Raw genomic sequence first — 19,958 nt, 5'->3', positions numbered from 1 at the left:
TGCAAAACCAAAAAAGTCATTATTGTCTCATCAATATCAGTCTTTAAAAGAAATTTAACTTGAGACCTTCAATCAAACTTTAGATACTGTCTAGAAAGGTACGTAAGGGTGAGATTTGAACAAAAGTTTCCGGAAGTATGAAAATGAGTCATTAGGTCTCTAGCATCTCTACTGCATATAGTCTGAAAGGACCCTAAAGATTGTGTCCTGAAAACCAAAGTCACCTCCTCACCATCTTGACTAACAGAATAACGGATGAGAGAAATGCACTATATAGAAAAGGCAAAACCACAGTCTGTACGTGAAACACAGCTCACGCAGACTCTAGCACTTGTCTGATATACCCAGCCTGTGCACAAAGACAGACCTTGGTGTCTGTCACCGCACAACGAAGGGCGCGGAGGACCCCAGAGTTTCTTCTTTTCTTACTTCCCCGTACATGAGAATTCCTGCACTGAATACATAATTTTAAAAATTCTGTGGGAGGGGAAAAAAGCAAGTAACTTTGGAGTGGTCAGGTAAACACATCCCAGAATTATAGCACTGATAGATCATCTCCATTCTATATATGGAAAAACTAAGGCATGGAGTTTAAGTTACCCATCCAAGGTCATTATGTTTTAGTGCCTAGACTCTGAGGAAAGTCTTTGATTAAAGCTTCAGATCTCTTTCCCCAAGTGGTATGTCAAACATGTTTGTGAATTAGTATGAATATGTATGTATGTATAATCTCCATGTTGCACACACAAGAAAGATACCTTATCTGAAGTGCAATTTTGTAACTTCAAGTATTCAGATAAGACACCTGGTGGAATCAATCAATAAAGTGATCCATACTGATTTCCTTTAATATTACATTCCCCATTGGATGATACAACGTTCATATTTGTTTGCCTAATCTTTTAAGCAGGAAGGCATGCAGTGGCCTTTTCTCTTTTTAATGTGTGGGAGACAGATCTTCAGATGTAAAGACTTTGAAAGCAATGAAATATGTTATGTGCAAAGGTAATGCAAATGAATCACAATTTTTAAAGTTCATAATCTGAAATTAATCAGCAATAGGTCATGGAAAGAAAGAGCAAAGAGAGACACGTGTCCATAGCTGGGCTTCATATTTCATACCTAAAGAGCAGAACTATAAAAATAAGTAATGTTTTAAGCCTACCAGAACATAGAAATGATGTTAATTGATAAAGGACAAGACAAAGTGGTCATAGGTAACTATTTTTGGAACCAGTAGTTTCTTTAAAGTATGTTATTAAGCCCATGGCAGAAAAAAAAGATGACACTGGATAGATGCTATGATAATTCAAATGTCTTGTAACTAGGCTCAGATGAACTCCTATGGTATTTTGTGGGGTTATGGTATTCTGTCTTACTTATTTGGCCATAAAGTGCTTAACTTTTCCGTTTCCTGTTTTAGGATTGTCCTTCCTATGTGATTTCCTTCAGGTCAGAAATGATGCCCCCCACCTCCCTGTGGACACTCAGTAAGGTAACTGGTGAGCCAGATAGCAGTTCTCACTGCCTGCTAACAGCTCAGCTCTGTGACACTTCCAACTACCTCAGGTACTAGTAAAACTTTCCTGGGCCAGAAGGAACCTAGGCATGCTGTTTATGAACAATTCATGAAAATAATGTCAAGGCCAAGAGAGTCCCATCAAGGTAGAGGTGATTTTTAATATGAGATGGATGTGATCAGTTGCCCCAAGCTGTCTATGAATAGCAGCTGTAGAAGCTGACCATCAAGGTGAATTTGAATACAACAAAGAGATGACACGTGCCCCAAATATAACTATGACTGCTATGACCTTAGCTAATTATTATTCCTTTTCCCAATAATATGATAACAATATGATTATTCAATACAGTATTACTACTAATATAATAGTTATTACACAATATCTTATTACTACTGCTGCTCTTCCTCTTCTTTCTGCTACTATAATTTATTGAGCAAGGCAGAATTCCCAGCACTTTACATGTATAAAATATTTATTCGATCTTCTCAATAACTTTACTAGGTAAGCACTACTTTAATTGTCACTTTTACAGATGGGAAATTGGGGCATGAAGAGGTGAGTTGACTTGCCCCTTGTCTCACTGCTGGTAGAAGCAGCAGGAGTCTTTGTTTTCTAAATCAATTTTAAAACAACTTCCAGTCTGCACTGGCGAGCGTCAGTTTGAAGAGTGGCTCAGAGTAATTGACGCAGATTTTTATGGCATGTAAAATAACGCCGTCTGTGGTACTGACACTAGTACTAGTTGTAATAATAAGAGTAGCCAACACTCTTTGAGCACTTTATGTGCCAGGCATCGACTTAGGTTTGTTGCAGCCTTTTTTTGTTATTGTTCAAGATAGTTCCTCCTTTTATTCTTGTGTTATAAACGAAGAAATCGAGACATACAGAAGTTAAGTAGTTTACCCAAGGTCACATAAGCACATAAAGTAAGAGATGCAATGCTATCGTTGGTCGTTTCTTGACACGATGTTCAAAAGTTCGGTTAAGCATTTTAAAAAGAGTAGGGCTTTCATCTTCCAAAACATGGCTATTGACTAACCACCACTTTCCAAATGCTGACAGGAACACAAAAAAGACACGGTCACCTTGCTCTTGTACTTCTGATGCCCAAGTCGGAACTTCACGTAGGGGTCACTCAACCCATTGGAATCCATCGCCTTGAGGTCTCGTCCCTCGATCAACGTGATACTGACTATTCCTCGCCAAAGGTGCGATTTTCTGTGTGCGTCTGATAGGCGTAAACTTTGGGTCTGAAACTTTCAGTAAAAGAACAGAGTTAGCTTATTGTGTTTTAATCCAAAATATCTCAGTGGGCACTACCTTTTCCAATATTGTTATCATTTTTCAAAAATAAAAATTAGGCAGTTATAAAGTTTTTAAATAAAAATAATTTATGGATTATTTAATTATAGTTATTAATAAATATGAAATTATTAAAATCATGATAAATTTAAGAATGTGTTAAAAAGGTGAATGCTCAAAATAAAGTATAATTTTTCAACTCTTAAAATTACAAGCTGTAGGCACTTCAAGAACATCAGTGAATATTCACATGTATGAACATGCCTGTGTCAAAATTAGAATAAAATAAATACAAACATGAAAGCCCTCATTCACACTGTGATATTTAATTTTTAATTATTTATGGATTTTTGAAAATCTTTCTTTGTGTTACGAATGGATTTTACAGGTGGTTTTTAGTTCTTAGTTATAAGTTCTATGCACTTTAAAAACATCTTTATTGCCATATTAAAAGAGTTTCAGCTCACTAAAGAACTATTTAAGGTACCAAAGAACAGAAAACAAAATCAGCAAGTGCACCCAAAATGTTTTGTTTGTGCTTGACATTTACGTTACAAAGTTTAAAATTTACATCTGTGATTTATATTGGCAGGCGTGTTTCTGAATTTACTTCTCATTCTAGTATTTAAACGTTTTCTTTAATGATTTTATTATGCTCAGTTTTAGAACACAATATTTAAGTCAGTGAACCAAATCAGAAGTTTTAAAAATTAGGAATTCTACTAAAAATGGGAATATGATCTCTTTGAACTAAATAGCACATAAAACAAGCAGAGAAAGTGGCTAAATTGTTAGAATCTTTACAATCTGTGTTCAGTAAATAGAAACTGCTGTTTGTTTCATATTCTTTGCTTATGGTCATTTCATGAAAAAATTCAACATTTCTCTTGACTTCAAATTATTCCACTTCTAAATTGTGAATTAGCTCCACTTTTAGCCTAATTCCTTCTACGTTAATGTTACAACATTATAGCCTATTTTGTGTACTCCCCCTCCCACTTTGAATTCCTATTTTTATTCCAAATCATAGTAATGCCAGACATTTTTATCTGTTATCATCAAAAGTCATGCATTTCAGGGTACTTTGATTAGGAAAAATGAAAACTACATTCTTCAAAAGATAATACTTTTAATAGTTGAACATTTCAAGGGAAATCTTTCCAAATCACATTATATATTTCCCTACTTTGGGGATCAACAAATTTTAAACAACATTGCTCGATGGCTCTGCCTTACTAATAGCAAAGTGAGACTTTGCCTCCACATTCCTCACCTCTGTGAGCTCCAAGGACAGCGTTCAACTGCATTCTGAAGTGCAGCAGAGGTTTCATGGAGCACCTGGGACTTCCGAGGACTACACGCCCCACTGCAGCTGGAGCCCCTCTGCCCCCATCGGCTTCACACATTGGGTTTGCTTTGAACCGAGGATTTCTCAGATTAAAATCACTGTTTAGGATTTATTGCACCAAGTGATCTTCAAGGCCTTTTTTTTTTTTAGTTCTAAGATTTATGCTACTTGTTATTATATAATGCAGCAACTGGTTTCAGTGCGTCTTTCTGAAATCAGTTGCTGCACTATATCCACTTCTGTTGCTGTGGAGACTACCTCTAACAGCAGACATTAGAGACTGGGTTCTAAATTTTGGGTTTGAAACTTTTGTTAAGGAATGGGTGTGGCAAGGAAGGAAAGAAGAAAAACAATTTTTTTACAAGTAAGAAGAAAAAATTATCTTAGTGAAGACCAAGGTATTAATGACTACCCCTTTATATAAAGCTTTAGAATTTAGAAGTGTGTATGTGTGCATTATACCATGTGGTTTTCACTAAAATGCAATGAAGCAAGAAGGCAAGGCCTGCTAATTCCCATTTTACTGATGGAGAATTGGGACAAAATCTTGACTTATAGGGTGGGAAGGACAAATAATGCTTTCCATGGGATCCTTCATGCCTTCACAGAAATAAGTGGTTTGTCTAATAAATAGTGGATATGTGACTAGAACCCAGTATTTCTGAACTTTATTCCTGCTCCTCTCCCAATATTGGTCTTTGGCAGAGACTCTCTCCTAGGTTTAAAAGTTATCATTTAAGTATAATGTTGCTAAAAGAGTTCTTTCCTGTTAAATGAGTTAAATATATTTGAAATTCGAGGTTAGATCTTCCTACCTGGCTAATACATGACATCCCCTTCTACTTTATTATTATATGAGCACGGGTATTCATACTTACAATATTCCAGGTTGCTGATAGACATATTTAGTAACATTTTCTATGCACTCTAGAAGCAGAAGTCATACACAGCACTCAGTAAAATAAGAGTGGGCACAATCTAGGTTACGTAGCATCTTGAGTCAGCAAGGCTAAGTTAGGTTCTCGAATGGTAGATACCACGCCTGAAACTTGTGTGCTCCTCCTCCCACTTTTCACAGAAGAACAAGAACTTGACTTACAGGGTGGGAAGGACAAAGAATGCTTTCTACGGGATCCTTTCTGCCTTCAGAGAAATAAGGTGAACTAAATGAAAGCTTTACCTACTGTCATTAGTTGTTACAAAATGCTCTTCTATGACCTGGAAGAACATTCCCAAAACAACTTGGGAAGCTAAGAGGGAGGGGGAGCGAGAATATTTCTATACAAAAACAGGGCTAATGAATGTGAAATTAAGGTATAAAGGTTTAAAGAAAGGGGGTGGGTCTCCAAAGATATCAGTTTTTAAGGTGATTTTTCCTTCTTCAATATTTTTTGTTAAATTGGTACTCTTCTAAAAAGAAACTCCATTAATACACCTGTGATTTGATTAGCTGCATAGTCATGAAACAGATAAATATTTAGTCTAAGTGTGAAAAGTGGGAATTTGAAATAAAATTCTAAGGTAAAGGGGGAAGAGGTAAACTTAGGTTAGCAATAGTTGAATACATAAGTGCTTAGCATACATGCCCACAAACACCTTTCTAGCAATTTCTGACTATGTGACTTGGGCATGTTTTCTTCATCACGGCTGCCCAGAATGCACGCCAGGACCGCGAGTGTGCTGAGAGCGCTCTTCTGTTTCGTGTGTTGGGGGGCTTGGTGGTTAGGGGTGTCTGTGTGTTGGGGGCCTGCATAGAAAAACGTATTTCCATAAACAAAGATTTAACCTGCTTAGGATAGCAATTTATTACTTTTACTTATTTTTTAAATTAAAGTTTTGGGGAGCTCATCGAAGGGTTGGTGATAAGCGGAATTCCAAAACTAAAAAAAGAAACACCTTTGAAAACCACTAGCTCTAGTGCGCTCCAAGGCACCTTCTGAGTCATGTGCTGCTCTGTTTCAAGTTTCTTTCCTCTGCACAGTACAGTTCTCGAAGCGTAGTCCACAGGTCAATGGCATCAATGGCACTTGGGAACGTGTTAGAAATTCAGATTCTTTAGCCTCATCCCAGGCCAATGCAATCCAAAGCTGTGGGGGTGGACGCCCGATACTCAGGTTTCACCAGCCCTCGCTCCAGGTGGTGCTGATGTGCATGCAAGTGTGAGCAGCCCTGCTTTAAACATACTGAGGTGTAGGCACACTGGCCTTCACCCATGTTCTAACAACTGCAATGAATTACTGTAGTTATAGCATTATCCATTCTCTGGCATGGATGTGATATACACTAATTAAAGTCCTTCTTTAGCCCTGCTTCTCAATGTACTGATTAGGAGAGCATATTGGTCTGGATATGTGGAGCATTTAAAGAGAGAAGTGGCAGCCTACTGAAAAATTAGGTGAAGCTTGTTTGTTATTTCCTTCTTTGGTTAATGTTTGTTCTCATAAAATATATCAAATAATACATTAATTGAAGTATTGATCAGTCAACCAAAAATTACTCACTGAGGCAAGGAGTGTTAAGCAAATACAAGATACCCCTCAATAAAATTAACATGGTACAGCTGGTACTTAGTTCCCTAAGGCAATGTTTTCAACTATGTCCCTGTTGAAATAGAATTCTATTTGAGGAGGGAAAGAAAAAAATAGAAAACCACCCTAGCTTCAAAGCAAAGAACCAGCTCTGCAAAAGGAAGAAATAATGTTCACACTTTTGAAGCAACAGCCCCCAAGTCTTAGGGGGCACTTTGTTGAAATCCTGGCAGGGCCACATGTATATTTCTAACACGTGACCTGAGTCATCTCATGTATAACAGTGTGACATACTCTCAAAAGGAATATTGACCTAAGGTCAGATTTAATAAACAATATCAATATACATATCAAAGTCTGAGGCAATTAGTCAATGATATTTATCTTTAGTAAGATTTTAGAATTAGTGAGCTGGCATTTTAAGGATACTATTAGTCAATGTATATTATTCCTTGAGAATAAATGTAAGATTTCAGCTTCTAATCATATGTATAAAAGAAGTCATGGTGGGGACAGGTTTTCAGAAAAGTAAATCAGCCATGAGAATCACAGCTCATGCAAGCTCGGAAAAGTAAATGAACAAACGGAATGGTGGAACTTACTTGTGCATTTTGGTAATAAGCACTCTGAAGCTCTGCTCTGCAGAAGCCCAGCACAGGAAAAGCAGGCCTGCCGCACGTCTGGATGGAAATGAACGATCAGAGCTAGACGGGAAAGCTTTGTGCCCCTGCCAACACCTCATTGCAACCAGAGTTTAGCCTTACTCTTCAACAAACATTATTGGAAAAAATATGTATTTGCTTCTTAAGCCACTGTCAGAAAATATCTCCCAGCACAATGAAGATAAATGTCAATGCAACGGTGTAGTTTCCAGCCTCTGTTTTCTTTAGCAGCATAACGCCAGTGGTCAAGAAAATAAAGGCCAGAGATTGTATGGTCATAGATCCCACCTGAGTGATTTCTGGTTTTCGTTTAATAGGTGTAGTGGAAAAAGAAACACAGCAAGAGAAATCATGGAAAGAATCATTTTCCCAAGTCTGCTGTATCAAAAAGCTTCTGAGACTGTTTTCAATAAGATTTTGTTTTGTTTCCAATGTCAAGAGCAGTGATAATGCTCCAGGAGAATAAATGTCACGTGAACAGAAAATAACTATGACCACGTTAACTGCATCTTACATGTTAATATCTTATAATGATTGCACAGATATCTCTAAAGTAACAGAGAACTTTGTCCCATATAAGAATTGCCTTTGTTACCCTTGCTTCTAAAAAAGCAACCCAAAGGTACCTTCAGTGCTACAACCCAAAGCAGCAAGAGATGGATTTAAAAAGATGCAACTGAACGATACTGGAAGGAAATTATGGTGGGGCGAAAAGTTTATACTACATGACTTCTAGAGCAGCTAGACAGTCTCCAAACAATTGTATGAAGAGGTGAGAGTCATCAGTTTCATGCCATCAACATGGCGGACTAGGTTAGGTGAGTCAGAAAGATAGATTAATCATACAGAAAGAAATAAACATGCATTGAGAAGCTATTACATGCTGGAGTTTCCTCACTCCAGTGTCTTTCATGGCAAGCTTTTTTAAGGTAAGGAAACTGAGGCACAGAGAAGATAAATACCCCACTCAAAGCCATATGGCTAGGGATTGGCAAGGTTGAAATTTGAATCTAGGGTTGCTGAGACCTAACTGATGACTTCTCCCACTATATCTCATTTTTTGGTCAGAGCCTGAGAAGCTCATGATACAAAAGAAGGAAGTTAATTTGTATAGGATTTGTTGAAATATTTGGACTTACATTTAGATAAAATATATTCTTGGGTATTAATTGTTGAGAGAGGCTAATCAGGGGTTGAGGGGAACTAAACATCAGCGGGTGGTAAACACTCTAGCATTTGCTATTCAAGAAAGCGTTTGAGCAGTAACTGTACTCCATAAGAAATGATAACCTACTGTCTATTCATAAGGTGCTGAAGTGGTAAAATCTAAGTGCATATAGACTAAGAGCACTTATATATTACAATCCTAGTTAATACATTTTATTAATTCCATTTATTGAAAAGCTGAATCACTAGTAATAGTAGATATCCTGATTAAAAAGCAGATCAAACGCCCCCAAAATAAAAGTCTACTTAGAATTACCATGTGGCTAAAGGAACACTCAGCCATACTAATCTCCTGATGTGTGCAAATAATCCTCGGCTTTTGTTAGTCTGGATTTGATTACCTGTGTACAACCTAATCCTTCCAAATGAGACCCAGGCACCGTGAACCTGGAATGAAAGGCATTGCTTGTGTCTTTACAATAGCTGTGTGTGGAGTCAGCCCTCTCCTCTATTTTTAGCACAGAGGTGAACATGCTTTTATTTAATCAAATGACTCACCGAGACACTACAAAGAAAAGATAATGACAGCCTAGAAGGACTGTTTTGTGCTGCAAGGCCTGGAGCGTGGAACAATTATTCGCTCAATCCCAGGCACGAACATGTTCTATCTCTTCCTTTTCCTGCTGAGTTTGTGCCTGTGAATTGCACCTGGATGATGAAGACCAACAAGCAGATTTGCTCTGCAGCCATCCGCCCTCTCGAGCATGATTGCCTTTACAGAAAACGGTGCGGTGCTTTGTGCGGCCTAGTTTGAAGTGTCTCCTCGAATAATAAGGCTTCGATCCTTTCCTCTGAGAGGATGATTCACGCACCGTAATCCCTAAAGTTTCTTTCCTATTTCCACTGCTTCCCGGTGTCAGGAAGGTATTTATGTTTACTTCAAATGTTTTAACTACCCTTCCTAAACTTAACTGTGGCCAAACAAAATTCTTAATCCTTTCCTATATTTGCTTGAAATATATACCAATAAAAATTCATCATATATGCTACAATTTTGTTGGTTTGCTAAGTAATCTATCAATTTTCACCAGTAATCTGGTAAAAAAAAAAAAATGAGCTCTGGGTTTGACTTACAGAGGCTTTTTTTTGAGACTTTTAATTAAAAATTATGATTTTTTTTCCCTGAGAGTCTTACTTTCATCCCTGAAGACAGAAATAATAGCTGAAGTTTTCCAGAGTGTACGTGTCACATTCAGTTGAGTTGTTCAGAATGTAAGTACTTCAGCAGAGGACCACATTCTTGTTTTATGAAGCCAGCACCTCTTCTCCTCGGTCTGGAGGTCTTCCTTCAACCACACTTTCCTTTGACCCTGCCCTAAGGCGGGCTCTGCCATACCTCGAAACAGCTCTAGAATCTGTGCATGCTTTCTGTCCCATTTCATATCATCGTCTGTTTCTCTATTTCTTTATATAATGTACCACAGCATAGCCCAGCCTTCTTCATTTAAACAATATTAAAATTTATTTTAAAATTTATCCTAACTCGCCACAATGTTCTCATAAGATGGTTTGTTCAATTAACTTTCAGTCATCAGAATCTAAATGTCTAATCAATGAGATAACTGAGAAAAGCTTAAATGTATTAAATATTTGAAAAAATTGTACTAGCTTACCATCCTTCAATTGAAAGTTAAAAGTCTTTAATGACTTCTGACTTAGTGTAATCCAAATGGCTTTCCATAATTTTTATTAAATTTCATGAAAAACATGTTAATTACCATACCCATTGCTCAATGTTTTATGCCCTAATATAACGTGTTTTGTTGAATTATAAATGCTGCGCTTTTGGAAAATTAGAATATCCCTATATCACTTCAGTCTTTCTCCCCATTATTCTTCTCTCAAGAAAATTAAGACACAGCAAATAGCACTGATAGTCACTTAAGCAAGTTCTCACCAAGATTCGGTTTCACTCAGTGTAACTCAGTTGCTATCTCCTGGACACACGTATTAGTCCTTATAAATAAGTGGGTAAAATTTTCTTTCAAATCACATCCTGTGTAATTCACAAAGCACACATACACTCTTTATGTAAGATGTCATCTGAGCTGTTTAGATTTTCTGCATGTTTAAAAATGTCTATGGAAAACTTCCGTTCACACACTTTTCTTCTAAAAGTTCATCAGAATACAAATATTGCTTTGTATTCTGGCAAAGAGCAATGAGGTCAGTTATCAGAATGACCCTTGAATAAGACTATGAAAGCTCAGGCTCATCAAAAGTAGACTTGGTCACTGATTAGGTAAAATGGGACCTCAAGCACAGGTATGTCATAGAAAAACACCCATCTATCAGTGGCTTAAGAAGCTGTGGAGAGGGGTCACGTAATGCGAGAAGAATTTGAAAGGGTGTCACTAAGATAAACCAAGAGACAGCTCTATTTATGCATCACATCTCTATTCATCATTGACCCAAAAGGTAACTCTGTTGCTTTAAGTCTTCACCAAAACATTTATTTCTATGACATTCAGAGAGAAAAATATTGGTCCTGATCATACCATCTAGCTACTACAGGCCAATGAACTCACATCTCTGGGCCTTAGTTTCCTTATTGGTAAAATGAATGACCACTAAAGGGTTGGCCTTTATGATTCAATTTATTTGTCACTCAACATATTTTCAGGAAAAAAAAGACATTAGATGACTGTACCTAAATTTTTTAAAAAGCCATCTTTCAAATTTGCCTATTTGTCATTCTAAAATGAGACAGTTCAAGAGATTGAGAAAGGTTAATAGGGAATACTTAAGGATGAATACAACCAAATGGAAAGTACTGTATAAGTGAAAGGCTAATTTAGAAAAGCAAAATAGAAAGATGTTGAAAGAGCCATTTGAAAGGGAAATCCTTAAAAAGTACTGCATGTGGAATCCGTCCTGGTAGCAAGCCTTCATTCATAAGGATGAGTGTGCACATTTGTTGAGCATAGAACAAACTCAACACAGAGTGCCCCTGAACTCTGCTCTCTTGGCAAAGGCGTGGGCCATATGAATTCACGGTATTTGTGAGTCTTAAGAAAACAGAGACAATTTTTTGAAAAAAAATCCATTTCTTATTTAGGGTAATGAGACAATTGAAAAGCAGTCACTTTGTGTGTTCATGGATAACGCAAGAATATACAAAAGGAATTATTATTATTTTAGCAAAGGTAGAGACTAAAAGCAGTGAAGGCAGCCATCAGCAGACTGAAAGGAAAGGAACAAGCAATAATAATTAAAATAAGCTTACAACAATAAAAGACTGCAAAAACAGTGTATGTGGAGGGAACCCAGAATAAGTAGATGTGCTTTATACTTGCTCGCTGGTCAAGGCAGTGTATGACTCACTCCACTACCTGTGCTTGGCGTAAAAGACAATGCAACAAATCTTAAAGATTTAAAGGAGAAAAGGAGTGAACGAAAGTTTTCCATAGACATTTTCAGACATGCAGGAAACCTAAATAGCTCAGATGACATCTTACAAACAGAGAGTATGTGTGCATTGTGAGTTATATAGGATGTGATTTGAAAGAAAATTTTATCTGCTTGTTTAGAAGGACCGATACGTGTGTCCAGGAGATAGCAAGTGCGTTACACTGAGTGAAACTGAATCTTTTCTGTCATGAGCAGTTTAAGAGCAAATAAATAAATAAATAAAGCAAAGCCCTGTGAGTGTAGCATTCATTACAATATCTGTTGCTAAGGCAATCGTGTACCAATGTGAATTTTCAAAGAATGAAACTCTTGAAAGCAAAGTAGTAAGTGCATTAGTAATACCTCATGCTATGTATGCATAATGCAGAATTATAGCAGAGGGAAAAGTAGCCACAGCTCATTATGTTTAAGTCATGAAAGTAAATAATATTAAATTGCAATGACATTTAAAACAAATTCTCTGTGGAATTTTCATGTTTATTTAAATCAAAAGCAGAGTTGCTGTTTTCTAATTCATAAGATTTTTTTCAAAGAGAGCACACTGACTATCTAGTATGAATAGAGTGTAAGATCTCTGCGATCGAGGAAAACTCTTCTCAAATAGATGGAGCAGATAGTAAAAGAAGAGGGGAAAGCACCTAAATGGATGCTCTAGACAGCACTACCGTGTCCCTGTGACGGCGGTGGGCCTCAGTGGCTAAGAATTTGGGATAAACTTGTTCCCACAAGAAAATGACTTCAAAGAAATATACTAAATATATGAAGTTCTTAGTTTTTACAAATGAAGAAATGAGTCAGTCACCTGAATGACAAAATCAAAGTAGGCAAATGAACGCATCTAAGAGCCTATTTTTAAAAGTAAATTTCTTCATTCATATTTGTTTCAACATTACTATTCAAAACCAAAGCAAGATTATTAATAAAAAGGATTTAGACATTACCCTCCAAAAGAAAGACTTCACAGAGAAATAAGATCCAACCACTTCATTTTTTGAGAGTTCCTAAAAACAAACAAATATTTAGCTAAATTTTGAGGTGTTCTTGAGAATACTTTATTAGTCCAACAAATTCAAAATGAATAAAAATGCCAAAAATTATATATTCTAAAGATACTCTGGGTCTTTATAAATTGTAAATTTTCTTCCCCTGAATAAATTAAAGCTTTTTATCTTATTCATATCTGATATTGGTAGTAGTAAAGTATAGAGAGGATAATTTCTGTAATTTTTTAAAGAGTCTACTTACCTCTTAATTCTCAATTGCTGATTAATATATCTGAAAGTCTAACATTTTATTTTAGAAAGAACTGCTTAAACATATTTTATGCATTTGGAATAAGTCAGATCATATCTGTTCCTTTTAACAAAACAATGTAACACCACAGATCTTCAAAGTATTTTTAAAGAATAATAGCAGAAATATTACTTAGAAACATATGCCTAGTCAAACACATACCTGGTTTAATTTTTTACTAAAATCTTCCTAGTTTTATGATATATTTTATATATATATATATATATATAAATGACTTAGTTAACTTGAGCTTTCTAAAAATAATTTTAAAAGAAATGAATACTGAGTAAGGTGGCTGTTGGGCTGGAAACAAAGCAACTAATTCATGTTGGATATTTTATTACTTAATCCTTAAATTTTATAATGTGAAACCAATTCAACTTTAGGGAATAAAAAACATAGTTACATACTTTTAAACAGAAAATCTGAATTACATGCATCCTTTAAACTTTAATGTTTTGCCTGCTCTATCCGGGTGTCATTTATGCTAAAATTAAGGGAAACCGATGACAGTTATGGGAAAGTATCGACCTTTGACACTGTGTTAAAGAGGAAGCAGTTTTATAACGTCTTTGAGTATTCCATGATTTCCTGTCAGCAACTAAGACTGCAGTGGTCCAGCCTCTCAAATGATGCCTAATGCATAGTAGATGTTCATTAAGTGTTTGCTGATCGACTGTTAGCCACTTGGAGTTTTATTTGGCTGAGGATACATATTCCTTCCAAGTAGGATACCAACACTATCTGAAAGTAATAACGAACTAAAGTACTTCAGAGTATGCAGCAATTTGAATAATTTAAGTTTAAAAGTAGAATTACATCAGAGATCACTTATGCAATCTACCTGTGCTTTTTACATGAATAGTATTTCTTAAAGAAACTAATCGCATTTTCCCAAGTTACCAGCAGAGGGTTCGGTTAGGTAGCATGACTGATGTCAGAAGCCACAGGGAAGAGGTCTTGGGTTTAAGTCATTTGTTTACCATTCCCACAAAGTTACAATTCATTTACATTCATGGTTTTGGTTCTCATCTGTCACACTGAGCACATTGTCACATCAGTTTCTGAAAAATATCCTTAAAGGACACACTAGCATTTGCACAATGGGGCACAAACCTTAGATGGAATGACCGCAGTCTTTTCTCAATGCTACACTATTGTTTAACTCAAAAACCTTGTTCTAATTTTGAGAAAAGATGCATGTTTCCTTTCCTATTGCTGATTATTTTCTTTGATTCTCAGTCCTTTTTAAATTAAGCAGCATGTTTAGCAACATGTGAAAAAATTTCAAGTATCATATTAAAGAAATAATTGCTTGAAGTCTCCTTCCACAAATATTTTTCCCCAGAATCAATAACATAAGCTGTAAGTTTATCTTAATGTAAAATGTGTTATGGAAACATAAATGGGTGTGAAAGTCTTGGCTCTAGACTCAATATAGTTACAAGTAAGACAACCATTTAGAATTTAAAAGTATTGTAAATTCATTTAAACGTTGGGTGCTCTGAGGTGACTAATAGTGAAACTGCACCAACTCCATACTTTTCATTCTTCCTCAGATAAACACAGAGGATAATGGCCTAACTATATGACTAGTATGCAAATAGCAAATGGGATTGATCAGTTTTGGGTGGGGAGAGATTTCATTGACTAAGACTTTTAAAATTTAGTTATAGTTAATAGAGGAGTATAGTTAATAGAGGTAAAAATATAGTCCTGTATGAAGAACTGCTTATGCTCTTTGCCCCTTGCTCATTGCTGCAGTTTGGAACTCAGCGGCTTTAATCATGAGGTTGCATTTATAGCACTTATAAATAACAATGTTGGGAGTATAAACAGTGGCAAAGTAAGGATTTGAAGCAGAATTGTATATTTCTTTCAAAAACATGCAAGCATCTCACTTTTCAAATACATAAGCATAATAATTTGAAATGAGGCACCAAAGAAAAACCATCCTGGTCACTCACAATTGACAGTATTAGTAACTAGGAAAGTTTATATTTGTTGCAGTTTTAAAAAAATTGCCTATTTATTATCAGGATATGAGGTCTTTGTAGAAAGGACCTGATCATTGTTAAATAACGACCTTTTTTGTTTTACTATGTCTGACTGATTGTATGAGATACTTAAGAGTGTGTTAATTTGTTTCTCTACCATTTCTTAAATTAAAGCAGTTAGATGTTTTCACTGATGCATTTTTAATGGGTCATCCAAGGTGTCAGGTTCAACTATGCCCTGCAGACTTACAGAGTTGAAAGTGGTTCTCTAGTTTAAATTAATAATATTCTTGCCAAATGTCTTATTAAAAATTACTCCATGCAACCAATGAATAAAGTGTTTTATAGTTCATTAAAATTATGCTAAGTGATTATAATGAAATCTTTATAAAAAAGATATATTACTTAAAAAATAAGCCACTGAATAATAGAAGGTATGCTAATGAGACATCATCACATAGTCTATATTATATTATTCAAAGAATGAACTCTTCTAAAAATAATTCTAACTTATTGTTGAGAATATGAATTGCGACATGTGTATATATTATCACAACGGTTATTTCTCATACAATTAAAGTGATTTGTTGAAAGCACATAAGTTTGTTATTATCACACCCACTGATAAACTCATTCTTCTTTGTAAACACACACACACAACTCACACATGTAGTGTGAAATAATTTCTGCTTACTGTCTATAGATACAATTATTTCATTATTTTTCCATTTTTTGTTTGACCCCACAAAATTTATTCACAAAATAAATACATATCTTCTCTTCTGAGCTCATGAAACTTTATTGTTGAATAATTTAAACTTAGAATGTTATCAATGATAAGCTTCTTCTAAGGAATAGAACATTATACTAATTCAAAGTATTACCATTTCTCTGCCAAATGCATTTTGTCATGTAAATAAAACTCTTTGACTAGGATAATTATCCAGTTGCCCAAGTTTAGAGAGACATTGATCCCTTTCTTCTTAAAATAACACTTTTCTATAACTAGTGAATGTTGGGGAGAATTAAAAATATATATGATGGAAAGTGTGCTGATGGAAAAACAGCATGTTTTAAAGGATGTTACCATACCCCGAAGAGGAGATGTTATGGAATTCATAATTATTTACTGGCTTAAATTCCATTCGGACACAGCACACGTTTTATACATTCTTGCTTTTCAGAAGTAAGTTTAGGTGTACCTTTTCCTACTAATTATTAGGTAGTAACACATTTACTCCAAATAGTACACGTCAGTCCTGAACAACAATTACAATTTCCTTGCTGTCAACTTGGCTATTCATCTCTCATTTTCAATAGTAAATGCAACCCCATGTTACGTGAGCACCACAGATAGTAAGAGCGAATCTTCCATTGAAAGAATCCATTATTGGCGAGATGATGAAAATGACAAGCAGATATTTAAGTGATGGGGAATTCCATGAGCTGATTCACTAGTATGGGGGAGATATGCATATTAAAAACATTGTGTAAATTTAGCTTTTCCTCTCTCCATGGTTATATCACTTCTGAAAAAATACAAGGAAATGGAAAAAATAAAGCTCCATGGTGGGGAGAATGTCTGACTTTATGTAAGTTTCTGTCACAAAATTTATAATATTCAGATTTTATATTCACCATTGATGCTCAAAAATAGGCTGCATATCACAGCCCTGATGTAAAAAAAAGCAAAAGACCTCATTCTGTAAATTAAGATTCTAAAGAATAAATGACCTATTTGTATGAATTTGATTTTAAGCATAGTTACATAAAAAATAAAATACCTACATTTAAATGTAATGCAAATAAATTATATTCTCTTTCCAACAATAAAAGAGGAAAAATCCTTACTCACACAAGAATCTTCAGAGAAGGTTTAAATAATTAAAGAAGAGATGCATTTCCACAAAACAGTAACATAATAAACAGTAATGTAAAACCACACAGTATAGTCACTTATCTCTTCATTTCTCAGGAAGCACAATTTATGGTAGCGCCCCCTATCTGCAGAGGATAAATTCCGAGACCCCAGGGGATGCTGGAAACCAGATAGTACCAAAACCTATAGACACTGTTTTTTTCTTATACATACAGACCTATGATAAAGGTTAATTTGTAAATTAGGCAAGTAAGAGATTAACAACAATGACTAATAATAAAATAGAGCAATTATAACAACATACTCTAATGAAAGTTATGTAAATGGGGTCTTTCTGTCTCTCTGATATCTGATCTGATAAGCCAGGTGGCTACGAAGTGAGTAACAGGAGCAGAGGTGGACAGCATGGAGTCTCTGGGCAAAGGGGTGATTCACATCCCGAGCTGGATGGAGTGGGACGGTTCACTAAGAACAGCATGCAATTTAAAATGTATAAATTTTTCATTTCTGGAATTTCCCATTTAATGTTTTTCAATCATGATCCACCACAGGTAAGTGAAAGTGTGGAAAGCAAAACTATGGATGAGAAAGGACTATTGAACTTGAACACCATCCTATTTCCTTTATTCCCTGGAGGAAAGACTTGTGGGAGCAGTTTCAGTGTGTAAGAAAGATAGCAGACTAGGGCTAATAGAAATTTCAAACTTTCTCTGGATTTTGAATTTAATGCTCTGCTCTTGTGACACCAATATGGACAAATATCGCAAATATTTTAGGGGACAGGGACAATTTGAATGAATTATCAATTGTTCAGTATGTTCTCATAGGAAATAAAACAAATGAGTGAACTGATTTCTCTTTATTCAGTATTCTATACCTTGATTAAATGTTACAGAATTGGAAATCCCTTACAATAAAAACCCAGGAGCCATATTACTATAAACACTAAAAATAAACTGCTAGTACCTCAATGAGTGCAGAGTTAGATACAAGGAATTCTGTATCTTTAATGGCAAGGTAGAAAAATGTACCAGTTTGAATGTACAAATGGATTATTAATAACAAATAAAAACTCAAAGAATTTTAGATATAAAAATAGTGGAGTTTGATATTTATTATTAATTTTTAATTACTTTTGTAGACCAAAGAAAAAGAAGTAGATTTATGTTTAGTTAATTTATCATTAAAATTAAATTTAAATATAAATTAAGTGAATTAAAGAATCTTTATATTTATTCTTTTTCATGCTACAATAAAATGGATTATGCCCACTAATTAATACTTAATACTACATAATATCCTGCTTTAGCATTACATCCTAATTATATCTGGAAGAGAGAATATTGTTGCATATTAATGGATTACAAGTTTTTAGACAGATACATAACAGTATTGATACCAAATGAGAAAAGCCAACTTGTATGAATTTTTTAAATATATACTTTAATATAACACTAATTTTGAAGTACAATTACAAAGAAAAAATATAATACAAAATATGAACAGTGTAAACATTTCTTTAAGACTTCTTGAAACTATATTTTGTTCAATTAAAAAAAACAATGAACACTAAACCAGAAATACCCAGCCACTTTCCTTAAAATGTTTTGCATTTCTTTACCTTTTTTGTGAGCCAAATTATCTTTTGGTCATAATGCTACAAAAATTGGGAAGAAAATGTATAGTAAGACTTATTAAAGCAATGAAGACATTACCATAAGTGCAAAAATATTTTAAGTGTTTTCTTCATTCACAGTAATAAAAATGACAAAAATAAAGAAAATTTAATAGCATGATTCAATCAGAATGGGAAAAAAAGACTGTCATGTTCCAGGGTCTAAAAAAATTCATCACTATTAAAAAAGAATACTGACTTCTTAAATAGAAATTTGAGCAAACAAGACTTTTACAAACAAAATCCCTTTGATTTATTTTGAGGAGTATTCACATAAAAGTCAATTTTATCTTGATATTTATTTGTGTCCAAGAGTGGTACCACTGTTGAACAAATTAGAAGCTTAGTTTGTATCTTTGCATTTTACACATTATAAGAGCCAGGACTTAGTAAGTTATAGGAACCATAAACTCTTCTCACGCCCAAGAGCTGAAGTGAGAAGCAGCAATGATGAAAGACTGTTCTCATTATATGCTCCAAAGACGTAGCCATGCAGGGGCATTTGAGTTTAGAAAACCTTAGCCTCCATTTTCGGTGAACATGAACAGTGCGTTACATGAGTTTTCCTTTCCTCTGAAGTCGGTGCTACCCTCGCCTCGTCATTTCACTCCTGATCTAGAGCAGGCATTTTCTAGACCCTGTGGCACAGGTAACAGAAACCAGGTGCTGAGAATGATGCTGAGAAGTGACCAGAGATTAGCAAGAGGATGGTTTGGGTGCGGCTGATCGGGGTGACTTCTATTTATTTAAGAAGCAACACATGGTTTGCTGAAAGTTTATGGGAAAAAATAAATAACTGAAGAGTGATGAAACCCCATGGTGTAAATTGAAGAGGTATGGAAGAGATTTGGGAAAGCAGCTGATTGATAGTTCTCCACAAGGAAAGCTGAAAGATCACATGCTAAGCATTACCTTACTTGATCTTTTCCAACTCTTCCTCATTAGCATTGTCTGTAAATGAAATAAAGCATTTTCATTATCTTACCACTCAAGTATAGAATAGGGCAGCCAACTGGTTTCTAGAGGAAGCTTAACATTTAAACAGCAAACATTTTCCAGCAACAACTATAAAAGACAAAAAATTGTTTTTCACGCCCAGCTAGAAGAAGCACC

General features: G+C 35.1%; 1 protein-coding gene across 15 annotated transcripts in view; it reads right to left on the bottom strand.

Annotated features, from left to right (window-relative positions):
- The window catches only part of MCTP1 (multiple C2 and transmembrane domain containing 1), a 458,878-nt gene that overhangs the window by 191,516 nt on the left and 247,404 nt on the right, over window positions 1–19,958 (bottom strand). For 4 of the 15 annotated variants that reach the window (XM_053911814.2, XM_045197897.2, XM_045197895.2 and 1 more), the window contains exons 6-10: window positions 19,758–19,796; window positions 18,792–18,827; window positions 12,943–13,002; window positions 7,304–7,381; window positions 2,609–2,779 (exon numbers count right to left, since the gene is read on the bottom strand). In XM_053911814.2, coding sequence (XP_053767789.1) covers window positions 2,609–2,779; window positions 7,304–7,381; window positions 12,943–13,002; window positions 18,792–18,827; window positions 19,758–19,796 — 384 coding nt within the window. The remainder of the gene's footprint in view (window positions 1–2,608; window positions 2,780–7,303; window positions 7,382–12,942; window positions 13,003–18,791; window positions 18,828–19,757; window positions 19,797–19,958) is intronic. The other 11 variants (XM_053911857.2, XM_053911848.2, XM_053911844.2 and 8 more) reach the window with 6 other exon arrangements.

The sequence above is a fragment of the Desmodus rotundus genome, chromosome 1, assembly GCF_022682495.2.
Source record: "Desmodus rotundus isolate HL8 chromosome 1, HLdesRot8A.1, whole genome shotgun sequence".
Taxonomy (NCBI): Eukaryota; Metazoa; Chordata; class Mammalia; order Chiroptera; family Phyllostomidae; genus Desmodus; species Desmodus rotundus.
Note: the sequence above shows the minus strand (reverse complement) of the source record. Positions and strands in the feature narration are given on the sequence as shown.